General features: G+C 60.0%; 1 protein-coding gene across 2 annotated transcripts in view; it reads left to right on the forward strand.

Annotated features, from left to right (window-relative positions):
* The window catches only part of THBS2 (thrombospondin 2), a 37,017-nt gene extending 15,483 nt beyond the window's left edge, over window positions 1-21,534 (forward strand). The window contains exons 7-22 of one of the 2 annotated variants that reach the window (XR_012919235.1): window positions 243-339; window positions 1,911-2,081; window positions 2,260-2,436; window positions 3,474-3,647; window positions 4,402-4,529; window positions 4,604-4,756; window positions 5,110-5,328; window positions 8,897-9,004; window positions 9,710-9,869; window positions 11,086-11,204; window positions 11,578-11,812; window positions 12,814-13,041; window positions 13,751-14,065; window positions 14,551-14,648; window positions 16,047-16,186; window positions 19,401-21,534. Coding sequence is in view for 1 of the 2 variants with exons in the window: in XM_076002775.1 (XP_075858890.1) it covers window positions 243-339; window positions 1,911-2,081; window positions 2,260-2,436; window positions 3,474-3,647; window positions 4,402-4,529; window positions 4,604-4,756; window positions 5,110-5,328; window positions 8,897-9,004; window positions 9,710-9,869; window positions 11,086-11,204; window positions 11,578-11,812; window positions 12,814-13,041; window positions 13,751-14,022; window positions 14,551-14,648; window positions 16,047-16,186; window positions 19,401-19,408 (2,487 nt within the window). In the remaining variant the exon portion in view is untranslated. The remainder of the gene's footprint in view (window positions 1-242; window positions 340-1,910; window positions 2,082-2,259; window positions 2,437-3,473; window positions 3,648-4,401; window positions 4,530-4,603; window positions 4,757-5,109; window positions 5,329-8,896; window positions 9,005-9,709; window positions 9,870-11,085; window positions 11,205-11,577; window positions 11,813-12,813; window positions 13,042-13,750; window positions 14,066-14,550; window positions 14,649-16,046; window positions 16,187-19,400) is intronic. The other variant, XM_076002775.1, reaches the window with a different exon arrangement.
* Window positions 21,535-22,198: the final 664 nt, after the last annotated feature.

Genomic DNA, 22,198 nt, shown 5'->3' on the forward strand with positions numbered 1-22,198 from the left:
GTGTCTTCTCTTTATCCCTCTGTCTGTCCTGCCAGAACATGTGGGCGGCTCTGCCGCGTCCCCCTTGCTGTGGTGGAGGAAGGGAGCAAAACGGTTCAGGAGCCGTCTCAGCCCCAGTGGGAGGGAGAGATGCCTTTATGTCCACGTCCCACCTGCGGGACAGGCCTGTCCGCGGCAGCCCTCGCCCCAGTAACTGTGAACACTGTGAACGAGTGTCCATGAGTGCCTCTCTTTGCTCATAGAAATTTAAGACCATCTGCCACCAAATCTCCTGCCCGCCCGCGACCTGCGCCAACCCGTCCTTCCTGGAGGGCGAGTGCTGCCCGTCCTGCTTCCACGGTGAGTGCCGCCGGCCGCCGCGTCTCTGCGTGCATGGGGCTTCACTGCCTGTCTGTCCGCCTGCTCCCCTGGCCAGTGGCCAGAGCAGAATTTGAAAGGTCCCAGGGATCCGGAGCCCCGTCCTGCCGAGTGGTGGTCAGAGAGGAGGCCCAGCTGGGGGACCGGGCCCCCAGGGAAGAGCCTGATGCCCTGGCCCAGGGGCGGCCCGGGCGCAAATGCCAACCTCGGGTCTGGGATGCGCTCACTTGTGGCCATCTCGAGACGGCGTGGTCCCAGTTGCACGCCTCATGGAAAACAGTGACGGGAAGTGACCGAGAGCCAAAGACCACCCCCAGGGGTGCGCCCTAAGCAGTGGACACATGTCCCAAGGGGCAGAACCGGGGTTCGGGGGGACCACACGCCAACGTGGCTGGGGCGCCCTGCACAGGCAGCGACTCAGGGCAGGTGGAAAGACGCAGCAGCACCAAAGCTGTGTGGGTCTCTGTGCTGCGCCCAGGCCTGTGATTCCTGTTGTCCCCCAGCCGGCCCTGCCTGGCACCCCTGACTCCAAGCGGCCCCCAGTGCCAAGGCCGGTGACGAGACGCTCAGCCCCCACCCCCCTCCGGTCTCTGTGGCCCTGACCTTGGGCCCTCGCCCCTAAGTCAGCGGGGCTCGGCGTCCCCTGGTGTCCCCGCCGGTGTCCCCTGGCCCAGGCACCTGGTGCATGAGGACAGGCAGTCAGTTTGTCTGCAGATGAGCCCAGGCAGAGCTGCTCGGTGATTTTGAACAAAATGTGATTTTTTTTTTCTGAGTTTCTGTTACATTATCTGTAAAATGCAGACAGAATATCCCCAAAACACAAGGTCAGTCTCATGATTAAAATCAAGGGATCAGTGTATGGGAAGGCGTCTGTGGGATGTTCCCAGCGTTGTCTCGCTCGCTGCACGACACAGAGACACGATTCCGATGACGAGAGGCCCAGGTCAGGCCTGAGGAAGGAGTCTAGCGTTACGGGAGCCAAGTGTGCAGGAAAGGCCTCCTGAGGTCTTTTCTCTGCTTTCCGGAGGGTTTGGACGTAGCACACCCACAGGGCGGACCCTTTACCATCCGCTGGGAGAGTTCCGCTCTCAAGTTCAGGGGCTGCAGTTATCTGCAAACAATTTCTTTGCAGGGAATTGCCTTTTAATCTAACTTGTCTCGATTTAAGTTATTTGGAAATAAACAGCTATCATTGAAATGTTTCATTATTTTGTATAACTCAGCAAACAGGCCAAACTGGAAATAAATTCTTAACAACTTTAAGGAACCCCACGGAGGTGTGATTCAGCGCTCTCTTTTGTAAGCTGATTTTTAAAATCTACGAAACGAGTCCCCTGTACACACATGGGTCAAACTGTCCCGACCCTGGGACGGCGGACACAGCCGTGGGGTCCGCCTGTCCCTGGAGGGTCCCCCCAGCACCCCTTCGGGGAACAGACCTTTGGTGCTGGAGTCGGGAAGCAGCTGCCCGAGCCCCGGACGGCTGAGCCCGACCAGGCCGCTTTGCCCGGCCGTGCGGGGCTGACGGCGCTGCGCTTGCTCCCTCTGGCCAGCGCTGGACGGCGAGGAGGGCTGGTCCCCGTGGGCCGAGTGGACCGAGTGCTCCGTCACGTGTGGCTCGGGGACGCAGCAGCGAGGCCGGTCCTGCGACGTCACCAGCAACACCTGCCTGGGCCCCTCCATCCAGACGCGCGCCTGCAGCCTGGGCAAGTGCGACACCCGCGGTGAGTGCCGGGGGCGGGGGCGGCACCCGGCCACTGGGGGCGCTCCTGGGGGACCCTCGACCTCCTGCAGGGACCCGGCCAGGGAAGGGCGCTCCCCAGCTGCCAGGCTGCTCTCTGGGAAGGTGAACACCTGGCCAGGCCCCGTCCCAGACACCGACCCCTCCGCCTGTCCCCTTAGTGCGGCAGGACGGCGGCTGGAGCCACTGGTCGCCCTGGTCCTCCTGCTCCGCCACCTGTGGCGTCGGCAACATCACGCGCATCCGTCTCTGCAACTCGCCCGTCCCCCAGATGGGGGGCAGGAGCTGCAAAGGGAGCGGCCGCGAGACCAAAGCCTGCCAGGGCGTCCCCTGCCCAGGTAAGTGGGTGACGCGGGGACCCGGGCGGGCACGCGGGAGGCTCCCAGTGGGCAGCCGCGGCGAGGACGGGGCCTGGGTCTGCCCATCCCGGTGGCAGGGGGGCCGCCGTGCCCGGGCCTGGCTCTTTCCTGGAACCCCACTTTGGGGTTAACGCCGCTCGCCTGCGCTCAGCACGACGCCGTCCGAGCTCTCCCGACTCCACGTGTGTTCAGCGCAGGCCGCGTGTCGGTACCGCCGTCTTCCGTCGGGGGCACGAAGAGCTGCAGGGCCGTCTCGGGGGCGTGGGGGCCGGTAGCTGCCTCCCTGGGCCTGGGCCGGCTGGCCGCGGAGGTGGCGGGGCGCACGGCGCGCAAAGCCCAGAGGTTGCCAGGGAGGGCCGAGGTGCGCGCTGCGGGCGGGAAAGGGAGAAGGCCGCAATGGCGCTGGCAGCCGAGCTCTCCGCACGGTTCGTGCAATTGGCCACGTACAGTCCAGCCTCACGCAGCGCCCAGGTCCCCTTCCTCGACCGCACCTGGGCGAGAGCTCTGGGCTCCCAGGTCCGCGGGAGGCGTGATCCTCTTCCGGGGGCAAAGTGCAGGTGCAGGCAGCCTGGAAGATCCTCTTCCGGGGGCAAAGTGCAGGGAGCCTGGAAGATCCTCTTCCGGGGGCAAAGTGCAGGTGCAGGGAGCCTGGAAGATCCTCTTCCGAGGGCAAAGTGCAGGGAGCCTGGAAGATCCTCTTCCGGGGGCAAAGTGCAGGTGCAGGGAGCCTGGAAGATCCTCTTCCGGGGGCAAAGTGCAGGGAGCCTGGAAGATCCTCTTCCGGGGGCAAAGTGCAGGTGCAGGGAGCCCGGAAGATCCTCTTCCGGGGGCAAAGTGCAGCGGCAGGGCGTGAGGACTCAGCGCCTGCAGGCTCCGGCCGCCGCTCAGTCCCGGCAGAGAGCCGGGATTTATGTGCCACGTGGGGAGCAGCCGGCTCCTCCGCCCCCCCAGCCAGCGAGGCGGCGCGTCCCGCCCGCGCCGCCCTCCTCTGAGCGCCCGCCCGGCTCTGCCCGCAGTGGACGGCCGCTGGAGCCCCTGGTCGCCGTGGTCGGCCTGCAGCGTCACCTGCGCCGGCGGCATCCGCGAGCGCGCGCGCGTCTGCAACAGCCCCGAGCCGCAGCACGGCGGCAAGGCCTGCGTGGGCGACGTCGTGGAGCGCCAGATGTGCAACCGGCGCAGCTGCCCCGTAGGTGGGTGTGCGCGGCGCCGCGGGCGGCCGGGAGACGGGGGTGCTGCGTGTCGTGGAAAGCGCAGGGGGTGTCGGGAAGCACGCGGAAAACTCGGAAAAGGAAGATCAGTCATGGCCGTGCGCGGTGGCTCTCGCCTGTCATCCCAGCGCTCGGGGAGGCCGAGGCGGGCGGACTGCTCAAGGTCAGGAGTTCGAAACCAGCCTGAGCAAGAGCGAGACCCCGTCTCTACTATAAGTAGAAAGAAATTAATTGGCCAACTAATATATAGAGAAAAAATTAGCCAGGCATGGTGGCGCATGCCTGTAGTCCCAGCTACTCGGGAGGCTGAGGCAGGAGGATTGTTTGAGCCCTGGAGTTGGAGGCTGCTGTGAGCTAGGCTGATGCTGGGGCACTCTAGCCCAGGTGACACAGTGAGATTCTGTCTCTAAAAAAAAACAAAAAAGAAGGAAGATCAGCCATCCCTGTGCCCCGTAGAGACGGTGCTCTAGCAGCTGTGTTGCGTGTCCTGGCATTTCCACGTAAGGACAGGGAGGCCGTGCAGGGAGGGTGCCGAGAGTCACTGGGGTGACGGCTCGCGCTGTCCTGACCCCATGCGCCCTCGGAGACGGGGTCGTGGTGCCCGCCCAGCACCGCGCGTGGCCGTCACCGGGATACTCCGCGCTGCGCAGTTTAGGCAGCCAGAGGGGCGCGGGGCCGCGCGGGTCGCTGGGCAGGCGGAGTCTGCACGTGGGGCTCACTGTCCCCTCCCGCGCAGACGGGTGTCTGTCCAACCCCTGCTTCCCCGGCGCCCAGTGCAGCAGCTTCCCCGACGGGTCCTGGTCCTGCGGCTCCTGTCCCGCGGGCTTCCTGGGCAACGGCACGCACTGCGAGGACCTGGACGAGGTGGGTGTCCCGGCCGGGGGCGGGGCCGCGTGGAGGGGGGGCGGCGGCTCACCTGTGTGTGCCTGTCCCCCCAGTGCGCCCTGGTCCCCGACGTCTGCTTCTCCACCGGCAAGGCGCCCCGCTGCGTCAACACCCAGCCCGGCTTCCACTGCCTGCCCTGCCCCCCGCGCTACCGTGGCAACCAGCCCGTAGCGGTCGGCCTGGACGCGGCCAGGACGGAGAAGCAGGTGCGTGAGGCCGTCCCTCCCGCGAGTCCTAGAAGGCTTTGAACAGACCGGGCGGGAACAGGAGAGTGGAAAAGGCGGGAGGGAGGAAGGGGCTCGTCTGGGGGAAGCTGGGGCCCCCTTGGCGGGGGGAGCTTGGATCTACCAGCCTCAGGGGGAGCGGCTTCATGTGCCACCTCCTTGAGTGGTGACCCGCGGCGGCTCAGAGAGGACGTTTGCGTGGCTGGTGGATCGGGCCTCGGAATCTCATCCGGAAAGAGCAGAGTTCCGGGCTGTTCCTGGGCTCCTGCTCAGGCCGCCCCACCCCCGGGTCCGAGCACGCCTGCCCAACGCCTGTCCTGACCGTCCGTCCCCAGGTGTGCGAGCCCGAGAACCCCTGCAAGGACCGGACGCACCGCTGCCACCGGCACGCCGAGTGCATCTACCTGGGCCACTTCAGCGACCCCATGTACAAATGCGAGTGCCAGACGGGCTACGCGGGCGACGGGCTCATCTGCGGGGAGGACTCGGACTTGGACGGCTGGCCCAACCTCAGCCTGGTCTGCGCCACCAACGCCTCCTACCACTGCGTCAAGGTGCGGCCGGCGGGGCGGGGCTGCCACCAACGCCACCTGCCACTGCGCCAAGGTGCGGCGGGGCGGGGCGGGGCTGCCACCAACGCCACCTGCCACTGCTCCAAGGTGCGGCAGGTGGGGCGGGGCAGGGCTGCCACCAACGCCACCTGCCACTGCTCCAAGGTGCGGTGGGGCGGGGCTGCCACCAACGCCACCTGCCATTGCGCCAAGGTGCGGCGGGGCGGGGCGGGGCTGCCACCAACGCCACCTGCCACTGCGCCAAGGTGTGGCGGGCGGGCACGGGGCTGGGGGGGCTCCACGCCAGGTCGGTGGGGCCAGGGCTGCCGGGGAGCATCTCCAGGCCGTGACCTCCGTGCCCCCCTCCCAGGGGTCACTGTGAGGGGCCGCCCTGCTCTCCCGCGGCGGCGGGCTCCCCTGACAGCTGTCCCAAGCACTCCGCAGGGAGGTGGGGGGGGCGGGGCGCAAGCCGTCTTTGGGCCATGTAGAAAGGAACAGTCAACGCGTTCTTCACAGAGACACGCGTGCTACGGCACACGGGGCGATTAGACCTGGGGGGACAGGCCGCTTCCTTGGCCACCGTAACGGACACCCACAGAGCGTGGCCTCCATACGGCATTTGCTCTCCCACAGCTCTGCAGGCTACAAGAGGCCTCGGCCTACGCATGCCTGTCCCTGTCCCCAGACTCCCTCTACCTTTGCCTGTCCCTGTCCCCAGACTCCCTCTGTGTCTGCCTGTCCCTGTCCCCAGACTCCCTCTGTGTCTGCCTGTCCCTGTCCCCAGACTCCCTCTGTGTCTGCCTATCCCTGTCCCCAGACTCCCTCTGTGTCTGCCTGTCCCTGTCCCCAGACTCCCTCTGTGTCTGCCTGTCCCTGTCCCCAGACTCCCTCTGTGTCTGCCTGTCCCTGTCCCCAGACTCCCTCTGGGTCTGCCTGTCCCTGTCACCAGACTCCCTCTGGGTCTGCCTGTCCCTGTCCCCAGACTCCCTCTGTGTCTGCCTGTCCCTGTCCCCAGACTCCCTCTGTGCCTGCCTGTCCCTGTCCCCAGACTCCCTCTGTGCCTGCCTGTCCCTGTCCCCAGACTCCCTCTGGGTCTGCCTGTCCCTGTCCCCAGACTCCCTCTGGGTCTGCCTGTCCCTGTCCCCAGACTTCCTCTGTGTCTGCCTGTCCTTGTCCCCAGACTCCCTCTGTGTCTGCTTGTCCCTGTCCCCAGACTCCCTCTGTGTCTGCCTGTCCCTGTCCCCAGACTCCCTCTGTGTCTGCCTGTCCCTGTCCCCAGGCTCCTTCTGCCTGTGTCTGCCTGTCCCTGTCCCCAGACTCCCTCTGTGCCTGCCTGTCCCTGTCCCCAGACTCCCTCTGGGTCTGCCTGTCCCTGTCCCCAGACTTCCTCTGCCTGTGTCTGCCTGTCCCTGTCCCCGGACTCCCTCTGTGTCTGCCTGTCCCTGTCCCCAGACTCCCTCTGCCTGTGTCTGCCTGTCCCTGTCCCCAGGCTCCCTCTGCCTGTGTCTGCCTGTCCCTGTCCCCAGGCTCCCTCTGCCTGTGTCTGCCTGTCCCTGTCCTCAGACTCCCTCTGTGTCTGCCTGTCCCTGTACCGACTCCCTCTGGGTCTGCCTATCCCTGTCCCCAGACTCCCTCTGGGTCTACCTGTCCCTGTCCCCAGGCTCCCTCTACCTGTGTGTGCCTGTCCCTGTCCTCAGACTCCCTCTGTGTCTGCCTGTCCCTGTCCCCAGACTCCCTCTGCCTGTGTCTGCCTGTCTCTGTCCCCAGACTCCCTCTGGGTCTGCCTGTCCCTGTCCTCAGACTCCCTCTGGGTCTGCCTGTCCCTGTCCCCAGACTCCCTCTGGGTCTGCCTGTCCCTGTCCCCAGACTCCCTCTGGGTCTACCTGTCCCTGTCCCCAGGCTCCCTCTGCCTGTGTCTGCCTGTCCCTGTCCCCAGGCTCCCTCTGCCTGTGTCTGCCTGTCCCTGTCCCCAGACTCCCTCTGTGTCTGCCTGTCCCTGTCCCCAGGCTCCCTCTGCCTGTATCTGCCTGTCCCTGTCCCTAGGCTCCCTCTGCCTGTGTGTGCCTGTCCCTGTCCTCAGGCTCCCTCTGCCTGTGTCTGCCTGTCCCTGTCCCCAGGCTCCCTCTGCCTGTGTCTGCCTGTCCCTGTCCTCAGGCTCCCTCTGCCTGTGTCTGCCTGTCCCTGTCCCCAGACTCCCTCTGTGTCTGCCTGTCTCTGTCCTCAGGCTCCCTCTGCCTGTGTGTGCCTGTCCCTGTCCCCAGACCCCTCTGTGTCTGCCTGTCCCTGTCCCCAGGCTCCCTCTGCCTGTGTCTGCCTGTCCCTGTCCTCAGGCTCCCTCTGCCTGTGTCTGCCTGTCCCTGTCCCCAGACTCCCTCTGTGTCTGCCTGTCCCTGTCCCCAGACTCCCTCTGTGTCTGCCTGTCTCTGTCCCCAGACTCCCTTGCCCGTTCCCCTGCGGGAGGCATTGGCTGTGCTCAGGGTCCACAGGGACAGTCCAGGATGAGTATCCCTCCAGCACCCTTCACCTAATGGTGTCTCTTACCACGTGATGTGGCAACTGCAGGCTACAGAGAGTAGGGCCTGCACATGTGTTTTGGGGACCACAGCCCCACAATGGTCTCGTGTAGCTTATGCCTTAAGAAGGTCAGAAGTGTCAGTGCTGCAAACACAGAAAATCATTTGAAAACATTAATGTATTCATTTAATCCTTAATCATTGTGAATTTTATGTAAGTTTTGTGTTTAATTTTCTCTTCCAGTCTTGATTAAAAATGGCAAATATTGACTGAAACGAGAAACGGCCAGTGAGGGGGGTGCAGAGTCCACCCTGCGCTTCCTCCTGTCCCCACCCCGCGCTCCAGGGAACAGGGCAGGTGCAGCAGCCCAGGGTGTTATTATCTGTGTGTATGTGAAATTTCGGAGAGGAATCTAATATCTTTCGGGATGAGTCCCGTGCAGTCTCTGATGACAAGTCCGCGTGGCCTGCGTGGAGCCACTGTGCACGTGTGACCGCAGCCCTGCCCTGCTGTCCCCGCTGCTGGCGTCAGTATCTGCACTGCACAGCCACTAGTCGCGGCACAGCTGGGTGGAAACAAAGTCCCTCCTGTGGCCGTATCCTGCGGAGACCGGAATTAGCAGGTCATGTGCAGTTCCGAGCGCTGGTTTCTGAGCAGATCATGGATGCCCTCAAAGGACCCCTCTCCTGAAGCATTTTGGCCAGCGAGGGTCCAAAGGTTTTGGCCGTGCGATGTATGAGTTGGTGTCCGTGGGGAGAAGGGACGTGGGGCCTGTGTTGCCGTACGTATCACGGCGCAGGACGTCCGCGCTCTGCTCTGGCTCCTGCGGTCGTTTGGCAGCTCCCCGGCTCAGGGCCGGAGCACAGGTTCTTTGTCTCACACACCGGACGTGGTGACGTCCCTTCCAGGGCAGGACTCGAGCCTCTGACCACCCAGCCAGGGTGGAGGTCAGCACCGCGTCCTCACGCCGTGCTCGCCATCGTGTCGCTCCGATGTCTCTGAAAGCAGAGGCCTCTCCGGAGTGACTTCGTGATTGTCGTCCTCTCTCCGGCCGCAGGACAACTGCCCCCACCTGCCGAATTCGGGGCAGGAAGACTTCGACAAGGACGGAATCGGCGACGCCTGTGATGACGACGATGACAACGACGGCGTGACCGACGAGAAGGTAGGACAGCGGCTCACGCCAGTGCCACTCCCGGGTTCCGTGTGGAGAGCCTGGGAGGGGACGCTGCACTGTGACAGGCAGTCTGCACGCATGACGCCTCGGCCGAGGCGGGTTCCGTGTGCAACTCCCCGAAGTCTCTAGCGTGGCCGGCCGTGTGCAGAGGCTGAGGGACGAGGCGCCATCTGCCACCGAGCTCCACTGGGCGTACGCTCAGCAGTTTCGTTTGCTCTTAGCCGCAGAAGGGGCTCCTCCGCCCCTCGCCCGGGGGTAGAGCCTGCGACCAGGAAACTGACTCCGAGATGAGCCACATTCCTGCCTTTGCGGCGATATTTAAAACATTGCACTTCCCCGAGACAGTTGCTGCTAACGCACATGACTTAATGCGTTGGTGGAAAAACAGCGTTGCAGGAGTAGGTCGCCCGGTTTCACTCTCCGCCTCCGCTCCCCTGGCCTCAGCCGCCCGACTCCCTCGCTGGTCTCTGCACTCGCTCGACAGCTAAATGTGCGGAGATGGTGGGGAGACAGACGCAGGAAGGGCTGAAAGTGTGTGACGCTGAGAAAGTGCCTGGCTGGGGCGAAGGGGCTTTCCCAAATCTCCGGGCTGCTTCCATCTGGTCTGGGGGCGGCTGTCGGCGCTGTTGCCGTGGAGGCCGTTGCCGTGGAGACCGCCCCAGCTTGTCCCTCTGACCCCGCCCTTTGCCCTAGGACAACTGCCAGCTGCTCTTCAACCCGCGCCAGTCGGACTACGACAAGGACGAGGTGGGGGACCGCTGCGACAACTGCCCCTACGTGCACAACCCCGCCCAGATCGACACCAACGGCGACGGCGAGGGCGACGCCTGCTCCGTGGACATCGACGGCGACGGTCAGTCGCACTGGGCGGGCGCCACGTTCTCTCCCAGGCTCTCCGCTGGGCTCAGTTCCTCGACCTCACACGAGGCGAAGCCTTTCGGCCAGCTTCCTTCCGGGAGTCCATCGTCCTCGGCCCTGTGGTTCCCTGTCGGTCATGGCCTAGGGTCGGCCCCTCGGGGCACCGTGCGTTTGGGGCACCCGTCTCTGCCCCAGCCGCGGAGCCCCGCGCCCTTCCGGTGCTTTCCGTGGCATTTCCTCCAATGCGCACCCTTTGCCCCAAACTCGGAGAAGCGGTGCCCGTCACGCTGCCTCTCCGAGCCGCAGGTCTGTCCCAGCCTCTGCAGGGACATGTGCCCCGTGCTCCGGTCATTCCGCGCGGCCCCCTCACGGGGCCGGTCCCGTCAGTCGGGACACTGCAGCCCCACCTGGGGACCGCGACACCGCTCTGCGCGGCACTGTGCCCGGGGGTGCCGGTGGCCTTGGCGAACGAGCCCTGCGGTCCACAGTGTCACCGTCTCTGCCGGGTCCTTCTTGGGGTGTCTGGGGACCAGGGCACATTCCACACGTCCAGGCTCCAGCCCGACACCCTTAGTTTTTGGGGACCTTCCTCTCACCCTGAACCCCGAGTGTGACCCCCACACCCCCAGCCTCCACTGGCCGGGGCAGGGCCGTGTCCTGCCAGGTGACGCTCTGCTCTGTCACCGAGGCTTGTCGCTGATGGCGTTATTTAGGCCACTGCTAACTCGAGCTTCCTCGTAACTCCAGTATCCAGTATCCAGTTCTACGTTCAGATTTCTCCAAATAAGATATTTCACCCAAACCCCGTCTGTCGCGGCCACTGCTGTTTTCCTACCAGTGCGCGTAGGTGGCGAGCCCATAGCTGGAGCCGGGAGCCCCGGGCGCTCAGCGCGGGTTTCCTGGCCAGACGCTGGGGGGGGCACTGGTCTGGCCAATCGGACGTCCCCCCAGGAGGGCGCCTGTGACGGCCACTTGCTGCGGGGCCTACCCGAGTCTCCAGGGGCCGGTTCTATTTCATCTCAGGGAACCTGCATTTTGATGGGAAATGTGTCATTTATGCACCCACGGGTCCGATCGTCTTCACGCTTCACCACATTCTTAGTTTTTAAGGTCACATCCGTGCACTGTGATTGGCCGCGAGCTGTGGGTGGGTGGGAGAGCGTGGGGCTCCCTCCTGGCTCAGGGCGCCCTCTTTCCCCGGCTACCCACAGACGTCTTCAACGAGCGGGACAACTGCCCCTACGTCTACAACACGGACCAGAGGGACACGGACGGCGACGGCGTCGGGGACCACTGCGACAACTGCCCGCTGGTGCACAACCCCGACCAGGTGAGCCCGCCTCTGCGTCCTGCGGCTGCGCGCCCGGCTCGGCGGCCGGAGTTTCCAGGCGTTTCCGCGGAAAACAGTGGCTGCGCTCAGACCCCGGCGCCGGTCTGAGTCCCGGGCGCCGGGCGGGTCTCGCGACTCTGTCCGCGTCCGCAGCAGACGGCTGGCTTCCCCGCCGGGTTGCCTGCGGGAGCGCGAAGGCGGGAGGCAGGGACGCGGCCGGGGAGCACGTGGCGGACGGTGTGAAGAGACGTGAGGATGAGCGGCGGCGCCCTTCCCGGTGTCCTGCCCACTCCCGGTCCCCGCCGACGCCTGGCCGCGCAGTGCGCGTCCACGGCCCACCGTCAGCGTCCTGAGTGCCTCCCTCCCGCCGCAGACGGACGGGGACAACGACCTCGTGGGGGACCAGTGCGACAACAACGAGGACATCGACGACGACGGCCACCAGAACAACCAGGACAACTGCCCCTACATCTCCAACGCCAACCAGGCCGACCACGACGGCGACGGCAAGGGCGACGCCTGCGACTCCGACGACGACAACGACGGCGTCCCCGACGACAGGGACAACTGCCGGCTGGTCTTCAACCCCGACCAGGAGGACTCGGACGGTGGGTGCCCGCCGCTTCTCGGGCACGTCACCGCGTTCTCCTGGCGGGGACAAGTCCGGGCGCTGGGCGTCCTGGGGGTCGGGTCCTTGGGAGGAAGCTTCTTTTGACGAGTGACACAGGGAGGGGGCGGGGGCGCGTGCGGGTGACTGCGGGGAGGGGGCGGGGAGCGCGTGCGGGTGACTGCGGGGAGGGGGCGGGGAGCGCGTGCGGGTGACTGCTGGAGGGGGCGGGGAGCGCGTGCGGGTGACTGCTGGAGGGGGCGGGGAGCACGTGCGGGTGACTGCGGGGAGGGGGCGGGGACCACGTGCATGGGCAAAGCAAGCAAAAGCAGCCGAGCGTGGCGTGCGGGGGAGGCTGCTCTACCCACATCTGCGTTGGAGCGATGCGGCCTTAGAGGAGCGACCGCCGGTAGGCACGGCCGTCCTGCGCCAGTCTCGCGTGCGTGATGCGTGGGGGGCGCGCAGCTGTGCTCTGGCTTGCGGCCAGGCCGTGCGAAGGTGGCCCTGGGAGACAGGTCCTGAACCGCGGTGCGTCCCCGCACCAGTCCCCGCTCCCCGCGCCCCAGCCTGGGCCTCGGGAGAAGCCCCTGGGCAGCCCCTGAACAAGGGGTCCGCGTCTCCCCGGGCAAAGCCATTTTGGGGTCAGTCCTGTAAAAGCCGAGTGGACCAGGGAGCAGGGCGAAGGCGACGGTGGGAATTCCCAGAACCGTCGGGGAAGAGCCCAGGTTCAGCCCGACATTCCCTCCAGGGCCGGGTGTGGAGTCGGAGGCCGGGGTGGCTCTGGTGGGACGCGCTGGTCTGGCCCCGGCCGCAGCGTCACCCTGGGAATGCGAAGCGCGGAGCCGCCAGCCGCGCACTTGGCGGAGCGCAGAGCGTTCTCCACGCGCGCCCACAAAGCGCGCAGTCTCGGGGTTTCGGGGAGCCGTGGGCTCGCTTTTCTCAAACGCAGGCGGAAAGCGCCGTCTCCGCCCCCTCGTTTCTATGTCTGTTCTTTGTGGACAGGTGACGGGAGGGGGGACATTTGCAAAGACGACTTTGACAACGACAACGTCCCGGACATCGACGACGTGTGCCCTGAGAACAACGCCATCAGCGAGACGGACTTCAGGAACTTCCAGATGGTTCCCCTGGACCCCAAGGGGACCACCCAGATCGACCCCAACTGGGTCATCCGCCACCAAGGGAAGGAGCTGGTGCAGACGGCCAACTCCGACCCCGGCATCGCTGTGGGTGAGCGTGGGCGAGGCCACTGCCCGGCCAGTGTTGCTTGGTGGGGGGTTGGGGCGTCACAGAGGTCGCTGGCTGCTCTCGGAAGCCAGGTGGCGGGTGGGGGCGCATCCCATCTCCCGTGCCAAACTGTCTAACTCACCTCAACGAACCCACCTCTCCCAAGTCCGAGTTTCCAGTAAATCTTATTTTTTTGAGACAGAGTCTCACTTTGTTGCCCGGGCTAGAGTGCCGAGGCGTCAGCCTAGCTCATAGCAGCCTCCAACTCCCGGACTCAAGCGATCCTCCTGGCTCAGCCTCCCAAGTAGATGGGACTACAGGCATGCGCCACCATGCCTGGCTAATTTTTTCTTCTATATATTTTTAGTTGGCCAATTAATTCCTTTCTATTTTTAGTAGAGACAGGGTCTTGCTCTTGCTCAGGATGGTTTCAAACTCCTGACCTTGAGCGATCCGCCCACCTCGACCTCCCAGAGTGCTAGGATTACAGGCGTGAGCCACCGCGCCCGGCCCAGTAAATGTTCTTATTTCGTGGACTTGTTCTGTGAAGCGTCACTTGATGCAGTAAGAACTTGGTGCTGGCTCCAGACAACCCCCACATGTCACTGCTCGCTGGGAAAGACCCGGCTGGCTGTAGGGGCCCTGCCCCACACCTGCTGTCGAGGCGTCCCCACCCAGGTGTCCCTGACGCAGAGCTGTGGCTCCCGCCCAGGTTTCGACGAGTTCGGGTCTGTGGACTTCAGCGGCACCTTCTACGTGAACACGGACCGCGACGACGACTACGCCGGCTTCGTGTTCGGCTACCAGTCCAGCAGCCGCTTCTACGTGGTCATGTGGAAACAGGTCACGCAGACCTACTGGGAGGACCAGCCCACGCGGGCCTACGGCTACTCCGGCGTGTCCCTCAAGGTGGTCAACTCCACCACGGGCACCGGCGAGCACCTGCGGAACGCGCTGTGGCACACGGGCAACACGGAGGGGCAGGTGAGGGCGCCGTGGCCGCCGCACGCTCCGAGCTTGCCTGGCGGTGAGTCGGGGCGCAGGCCCGGGCGCTCCACGGATCCCCTGCTTCCGTTCCCGTGGTTTCAGCTCTAGCCGCAATCGTCTTAATCTTGCCGCCAGCGCCTGCTTTGTCGTGGGCGTCCTGCCCGGCACCCTCACGCACACGCCGTGAACCCTCTTGCAGATTTAAATTATTTCCATCCTTTCCAGAGACGGTCAGACCCGAGTGTTGGCGGGTTGAGGGTTTTGCTCGGGGTGTCCTGTCCAGGCAGCAGAAGTCCCAGGAGTGGGTCGGGGTCTCTGGGGGGCTGCGGGGCCCTGTGGTCTGACCACACTGCTCCTCACGCGGGCCCTGGTCCACGCCAGAGCTGTCCGCTGCGCGACGTCAGGGCAGACGGGGGACAGGAGCCTCACGGAGCGATTGCGAAGCCGTGCTTGTTCCCTCCCTGCGCTGTGAGCGGCGGTCGGGGCTCCCGTGCCGACTGCACTCAAGGCAGGTGTGCTCCCCAGGTGCGGACCTTGTGGCACGACCCCAAGAACATCGGCTGGAAGGACTACACGGCCTACCGGTGGCACCTGACCCACAGGCCCAGGACGGGCTACATCAGGTGAGGCCATTTGCGCCGGTGCATCTCTGCTCCTGGACCCCAAGGTGGGAGTTTGAGCAGAGGGTCAGACAGCCTCCTCGAATCTGACTTCTGTCTTTACGTATCTCCTGCTTCCTTCCTGCGTCTCCACTGTGTGTTACTTATTTAATAAAAGAAAGTCAAGGCCGGGCGCGGTGGCTCACGCCTGTAATCCTAGCTCTTGGGAGGCCGAGGCGGGAGGATTGCTCGAGGTCAGGAGTTCAAAACCAGCCTGAGCAAGAGCGAGACCCCATCTCTACTATAAATAGAAAGAAATTAATTGGCCAACTGATATATATATAAAAAATTAGCCGGGCATGGTGGCGCATGCCTGTAGTCCCAGCTACTCGGGAGGCTGAGGCAGAAGGATCGCTCGAGCCCAGGAGTTTGAGGTTGCTGTGAGCTAGGCTGACGCCATGGCACTCACTCTAGCCTGGACAACAAAGCGAGACTCTGTCTCAAAAAAAAAAAAAAAAAAAAAAAAAAAAAGAAAGTCAAAAGGAAGAAGATAGGATTTGTCAAAATAACTTGGAGGAGGATGAACATCTTTTCTCCTGGTGAATAATGCCCCGGGCGTGGGAGAGAAATAGCTGCGTCTTTGCAAGATTAGCATGCGCCTTTGCAAGATTAGCATGCGTCTTTGCAAGATTAGCATGCGTCTTTGCAAGATTAGCATGGGCCTCATTTGGAGAATGCAGTCATACGTATTTTCCATGTTGTAATTGGCTGAACTTGACACTTATATTTGAGTAAAACTTTTGCAAATATCAGTCCAACAGAATTCTGTGCCCTTGGCATAGCAATTAAGGAATTTCTCTTGAGGAGGAGAAATTAACGAGAACCAAGATCTGTGCCCAGCAGCAGTGAGCAGAGCCGTGCAGGGCCGCGCCGGCGGGTGGCCGGGGTGTGACAGTCCACGGGACAGATTTCTGTCCTCTCACAGATGCTTCAGTGCGCCCGGAGCTCCTGCCTGGGGCGTGGGGGGCGGAGCTGCCCCGGTGCTGATGTGGCTTCCGTGGGGGGGGGGGACTCAGCGCTGGTTCCTGGGAAGTGGAAGGGGCGTCTCACCCCCCAGAGGGTGACAAGGACATGCCCCTCTCGCCGCCAAGCGGCTCTTTGGCTCCCAAAGTGGAGGCTGTGCCGGACCCCTTGCCTGGGTGACCGCACAAGCGACGAGGAGGAGTGATTCGGGCCGGGGGTGGGGCGTGACCGGTGGCCGGAGCGTGTGTGGAGAGGCAGGTGCTGCCCCTGGGCTGCGCGGAGGCTGGGCGGAGGCTCAGGCGTCCACCGCCGGTGGCTGGAACTGACCTCCGGCCCCTGCTGAGCCGCATCTCAGAGCTCATGTGTGCTTCCTCTCCCCTTTTTGAAAACCACGTCTAGGGTCCTGGTGCACGAGGGGAAGCAGGTCATGGCGGACTCGGGGCCCGTCTATGACCAGACCTACGCCGGCGGGCGGCTGGGCCTGTTCGTCTTCTCCCAGGAGATGGTCTACTTCTCCGACCTCAAGTACGAGTGCAGAGGTGAGCGTGAGCCCGGCGCGTGGGTGGGGGCCGCGTACACAGGTGGGGGGGAGCGGGCCTTCCACTTTCCTGTCACGGCAGCTGCGCATCCTGCCGGTGACCTGCAGCGCGACCCATCCGTCAGGGTGCCTGCTTGTGCCCAGCAGATGCTCTCTGGGTCAGCCGGGTTGTTTCTCTGAGCCTTAATTTGCACTTGGATGCCTTTGGTGGGACAGGACTTTCTGATCATTCCGAGGGTCCATGGACCCCCACTGTCCCACCCCCTGCAGCTTCCTGCGTCGTCCATGCCTCCCGGGCTCCTCTAGGCGTTTCAGATTGCTGCCCTTGGAGGAAGGAAGAAAGGAAAGGAAGGGAGGGAGGGAGGAAAAGGTTCCTCTTTAGTTATCTCTCTAGGAGTATATCTGAGTCAAAACGTTGTGGACTAGAAGGGAACTGGAGTCCCCTCTGGTCCAGTCCCACACCCTCATGTGGACATGAACACGTTCCCCTTCCATGGATGAGGTGAGTAAGCCTCAGAGGTGCTTCTCAGAAACCACACATAAAATAAGGAGGTAAAAGGAGGACAAGAACCTCGTTTGCTTCTGGTGAAGTTTATTTTCCTCATGTTAGGTTGGCTTTTAAGACATTGCATGTTTCTATCCTTCCATCCATCTGCCCATCTACCCTTCTATCCACTGTCCATTCGTGCCAACATCCCTTTGTCCGTTCACTCATCTTTCCACCCGTCCATCTTATCCATCCATTCACTCGTCCTTCAACAATCCATCCTTCCATCCATCTACCCACCCCACCTTCCTTCCTACCATCAGTCCTTCCATCCAATTATCCAACCATCTATCCTTCCATCCAATTATACAACAATCCTTCCTTCCTTCCAACCATCCATCCTTCCATCTATCCTTCCTTCCATCCAATTATCCAACAATCTGTCCTTCCTTTCAACAATCCATCCTTCCATCCAATTATCCAACCATCTATCCTTCCTTCCAACCATCCTTCATTCCATCTATTCTTCCTTCCATCCAATTATCCAACAATCTATCCTTCCTTTCAACAATCCATCCTTCCATCCACTTTTCCAACCATCCATCCTTCCATCCACTTATCCAACCATCCATCCTTCCACATTATCCAACAATCTATCCTTCCTTTCAACCATCCATCCTTCCATCCACTTATCCAACCATCCATCCTTCCATCCAATTATCCAACCATCCATCCATCCTTCCAACCATCCATCCTTCCATCCAATTATCCAACAATCTATCCTTCCTTTCAACCATCCATCCTTCCATCCACTTATCCAACCATCCATCCTTCCATCCAATTATCCAACCATCCATCCTTCCAACCATCCATCCTTCCATCCAATTATCCAACAATCTATCCTTCCTTTCAACCATCCATCCTTCCATCCACTTATCCAACCATCCATCCTTCCATCCAATTATCCAACCATCCATCCATCCTTCCAACCATCCATCCTTCCATCCAATTATCCAACAATCTATCCTTCCTTTCAACCATCATCCTTCCATCCACTTATCCAACCATCCATCCTTCCATCCAGTTATCCAACCATCCATCCTTCCATCCAATTATCCAACCATCCATCCTTCCATCCAATTATCCAACCATCCTTCCTTCCATCCAGTTATCCAACAATCTATCCTTCCTTTCAACCATCATCCTTCCATCCACTTATCCAACCATCCATCCTTCCATCCAGTTATCCAACCATCCATCCTTCCATCCAGTTATCCAACCATCCATCCTTCCATCCAATTATCCAACCATCCATCCTTCCATCCAATTATCCAACCATCCATCCTTCCATCCAGTTATCCAACCATCCATCCGTCCTTCCAACCATCCATCCTTCCATCCAATTATCCAACAATCTATCCTTCCTTTCAACAATCCATCCTTCCATCCACTTATCCAACCATCTATCCTTCCATCCAATTATCCAACTATCCATCCTTCCATCCAATTATCCAATAATCTGTCCTTCCTTTCAACAATCCATCCTTCCATCCACTTATCCAACCATCCATCCTTCCATCCAATTATCCAACAATCTATCCTTCCATCCAATTATCTAACCATCCATCCTTCCTTCCGATCATATCCTTCCATCCAATTATCCAACTATCCATTCTTCCATCCAATTATCCAACCATCCATCCTTCCATCCAATTATCCAACTATCCATTCTTCCATCCAATTATCCAACCATCCATCCTTCCATCCAGTTATCTAACCATCCTTCCTTCCAACCATCCATCCTTCCTTCCAACCATCCATCCTTCCATCCAATTATCCAACCATCCACCCTTCCTTCCAACCATCCACCCTTCCTTCCAACCATCCACCCTTCCTTCCAACCATCCACCCTTCCTTCCAACCATCCACCCTTCCTTCCAACCATCTATCCTTCCATCCAATTATCCAACCATCCACCCTTCCTTCCAACCATCCACCCTTCCTTCCAACCATCCATCCTTCCTTCCAACCATCCATCCTTCCTTCCATCCAGTTAAGCAACTATCTATCCTTCTTTCTTTCCTTCCAGCCATCCATAAGTCCATCCGTTATTCCTTCCTTCCTTCCTTCCTTCCTTCCTTCCTTCCTTCCTTCCTTCCTTCCTTCCTTCCTTCCTTCCTTCCTTCCTTCCAACCATCCATTCTTACATGAATCCATTCACCCATACGTCCTTCCTTCCTTCCTTCCTTTATCCATCCTTGCATCCATCTAAGCATCCTTCCTTCCATCCATCCATTCATCCATCTTTCTTTTTCCTTCCTTCCTTTCTTCCAGCCATCCATCTCATCCATCCATTCATTCTTCCTTCACCCATCCATCCTTGCAGCCATCCAGTCATCCTTCCTTCCATCCATCCATATTTCCTTTTTTCCTTCCTTCCTTCTTTTCTTCTAGCCATCTCATCCATCCATTCATTCTTCCTTCAACAATCCATCCTTCCATCCATGCGTCCATCCATCCATCCATCCACTTATCCTTCCTTCCTTCCAACCATCCATGCAGCCAGCCAGCCAGACATCCTTCAATTCATCAGTCCATCATCTTTCTACATATATTATAAATACCATTTTTAATTCAAATACTGATATTTTAGGTTGCAGGTAAAGCAAAGTGAAACAAAACCCGCGGTGCAGTCGTCCTAATTCTGTTTGTTGCTGTTGTTTTCTAGACGTCTAAACAAGACTTGCTGCATTTCGGCAGCGCCTGCGCGTGCTGTGGGACTGGGACCCCGCGGTGGCTGGTTCTTGCCGCCTCCCTCTCGCCAGCAGCCCCTCCCGCCCGCCTTAGCTCTGCTGGCTCTGCGCTGCTGCCGCCAGCCCAGCCCGGGTGCCCGCGGAGGACGCCCACCCACGGCCAGAGACGGACACTTGACCCCCACGGGAACCCCCTGACACCCGGGACTGTGCGGAGTGGCAGCCGGGCGTGCCATCGCATCGCTTTTTTGTTTGTTTGTTTAAAAAGAATGACGTTTACATACGAAATGTAATTACTTATTGTATTTATGTGTATATGGAGTTGAAGGGAATATTGTGCATAAGCCATTGCCATAAATTAAGCATGAAAAATATTGCTAAGCTACTTCCAATGCTTAAAGTTGTCCCTGTTCTTGGATTAGGGCTGTTCTACGATAACACACAGACCCTGTCGGGTCAGGTACTAAGAAGCGTCAACTCGCGTGTGAAGCAATGCCGCAGGGAGGAAGAGGTTAGCGAGGATAGTCACGTGAGATGTCAAGTCACCAGTGAGAACCTAGGAAACAATTGCACGTTAAGCGAGCGCCCCCCCCCCCCCCGTCCCGCAGTGGAAGCCGTGGCGTTGGGCAGAGGCAGCCCTGTGACAGAGCCAACGCCCTTGCAGATGGGGTCGCGGGGCTCCGCACCGCCTTGGCAGAACCTCATGCAAGTCGCAGTTTAGCAGAGCAAAGCGCTTGCTTGGCTGCACGCTTTGGCTTTGCCGCGCAAAGTGGCTGCGTGTGCGGCTGCAGTCCTGAGAGGGAGCCCGGCCTGCCGACGTTTGGTTTCTAGCTCAGATCTCTAGCGCAGAGGGAACTCCTGGCCGGCTGTCACCCGGCGTTGCGTTCGGATCTCTGGGACTCTGAAGAGCGTCCTCTCCTATCTCTGCTGCCAGACAGCAGACCGGCAGGCAGCCCAGCCAGAAAGAGCACCTGGGCACCTCATTCCTAGTCTAGGCTTCAGAAGTTATGGAAAACTTGCTTTTACCTTCTTTGGCAACACATTTCACTAAGTTTCCAGTTATAAATGTTTTGTTAATATTTATTAAGTGACTATAGAATGCATCTTCATTCACCAATAACTTATTTTCAATATGCCAAGTAACACCTAGGTAGTATGATTCTAGAAATAAACATATACCAAGCACATCACAATAGAAAGACACAGTTACAGCGAACTGTCTGCCTATCACACTATAAGGCTTTATGATAGCACATTGTCAAGGCAAAGCACGCCGTAAAATGCAGTAGAATAAATAGATAATAGCGAAGAGTTGATAATGGAACCCTAGTATATATAAAGCTGCCAGTGACTTTGATTCAATATACTTACTGTTATCTATCTGCTGTATCTAGAATCATTTCTATTTAAGCGCCGAAGAAAAGCAGCATTTAGTCTTGCCAGACGCACCCAGTGATCAGTAACACAGCGATTATACACAGTTTGATTTGCCCTTTGCTTTAAGTTGCAGGACCCTCTCTGCAGGAGGAGGGAGTTCACCCCACTCCGAGTAACGGCTCTCAGGAGGGGAGCTTGTCAGACAGGGTCGAGCGTTTCTCCCCTTCCTGTTAGTAGTGGTCACGTTTCTGTGTCACGCAGGAAGGACACGCAGCTTTTGTCTTAATTTACACATTTCACTTTGATAAAACTATTCTTTCTTTTTGGTTTTGTTTTGTTGCACTTTTTAAGAAAATTTTTGTGTGTGGAAAGAACTGTATTCGCAAGACCAGCAGAGGCCGGGTGGCGTCATCTGGTGTCCCCGCTGCCAAGAGCAAAGAGCGTGCGGGTTTGTGCCTGGGAGTCGTTGGGTCGAGCACGAGTGGCGGTGCGGGAATGATGATGTGAATATTTAGCGTGTAAGATATTTCTTGTAAATTATTTATGTCCTTTAAAACAAGTTTCTCCATAGGTCAATGGAGCTTCATTTGTTTTGCCAAAAACTGTAAATATTTATTTATTTGTTCACATGGTCAAAATTTCACCACTGAAGCCCTGCATTTAGCTACAGCCTCATTTTTATACTTTAAAGGTTAATAACGGGAAATAAATTGTAAAAAGCTTTTCTATAAACGAATCTCTCTCCCTTTTTTAAAAAAGAATCAGCAGGGTTTCGGTTTCCAGGGGGGAGAGGGAGAAAAACCCAGTCTGGAGAGCCGGCGGCATTTGCAACGGGGCTGCGAACGCGCCTGCCCTCGCCCACGGGTCCCCCTTGCAGTCGTGGGCTCAGATGAAAGCGTGTCCTCGTGGAGGATGCCGCTTTGCTCACAGTCGCTGTCCCGTCGGTGCTGTGTGTGACGCGACCCCTTACAACCCCGTCCTGCTCTTGTCCCTGTCACACGGGGACAGACTTTCACGTGGATTTGACAAACGGGACGGAAATGACTCAGCAGGAGGGACCTGGCGGGGGGTGGGGGTGCTGAGCGCTCTCCCTGCTCACCCGCGTTCTGCGTCGGAGCCGGGGACGGGCGCGGGTCACCCACAGCCTCGGCCTCGCCTGAGACACGCACCGCTGCTCGCAGGAGGGAGGGCGGCAGGACGGAAGCTTCCGGACTTCTGCAGCAGGTGCCCCGCCTTTGTGGGACTTCTGCGTGTTACGGTGGAGTCGCACACGGGAGAATCACGTGAGAGAGACAGAGACAGAGACAGAAAGTGAGAGAGACAGAACAGAGACAGTGAGAGAGACTGGAGACAAAACCAGCATATTTGGCTGCAGCAACAGGCTGGAATGAGAGGA

The sequence above is a fragment of the Microcebus murinus genome, chromosome 5, assembly GCF_040939455.1.
Source record: "Microcebus murinus isolate Inina chromosome 5, M.murinus_Inina_mat1.0, whole genome shotgun sequence".
Lineage (NCBI taxonomy): Eukaryota > Metazoa > Chordata > Mammalia > Primates > Cheirogaleidae > Microcebus > Microcebus murinus.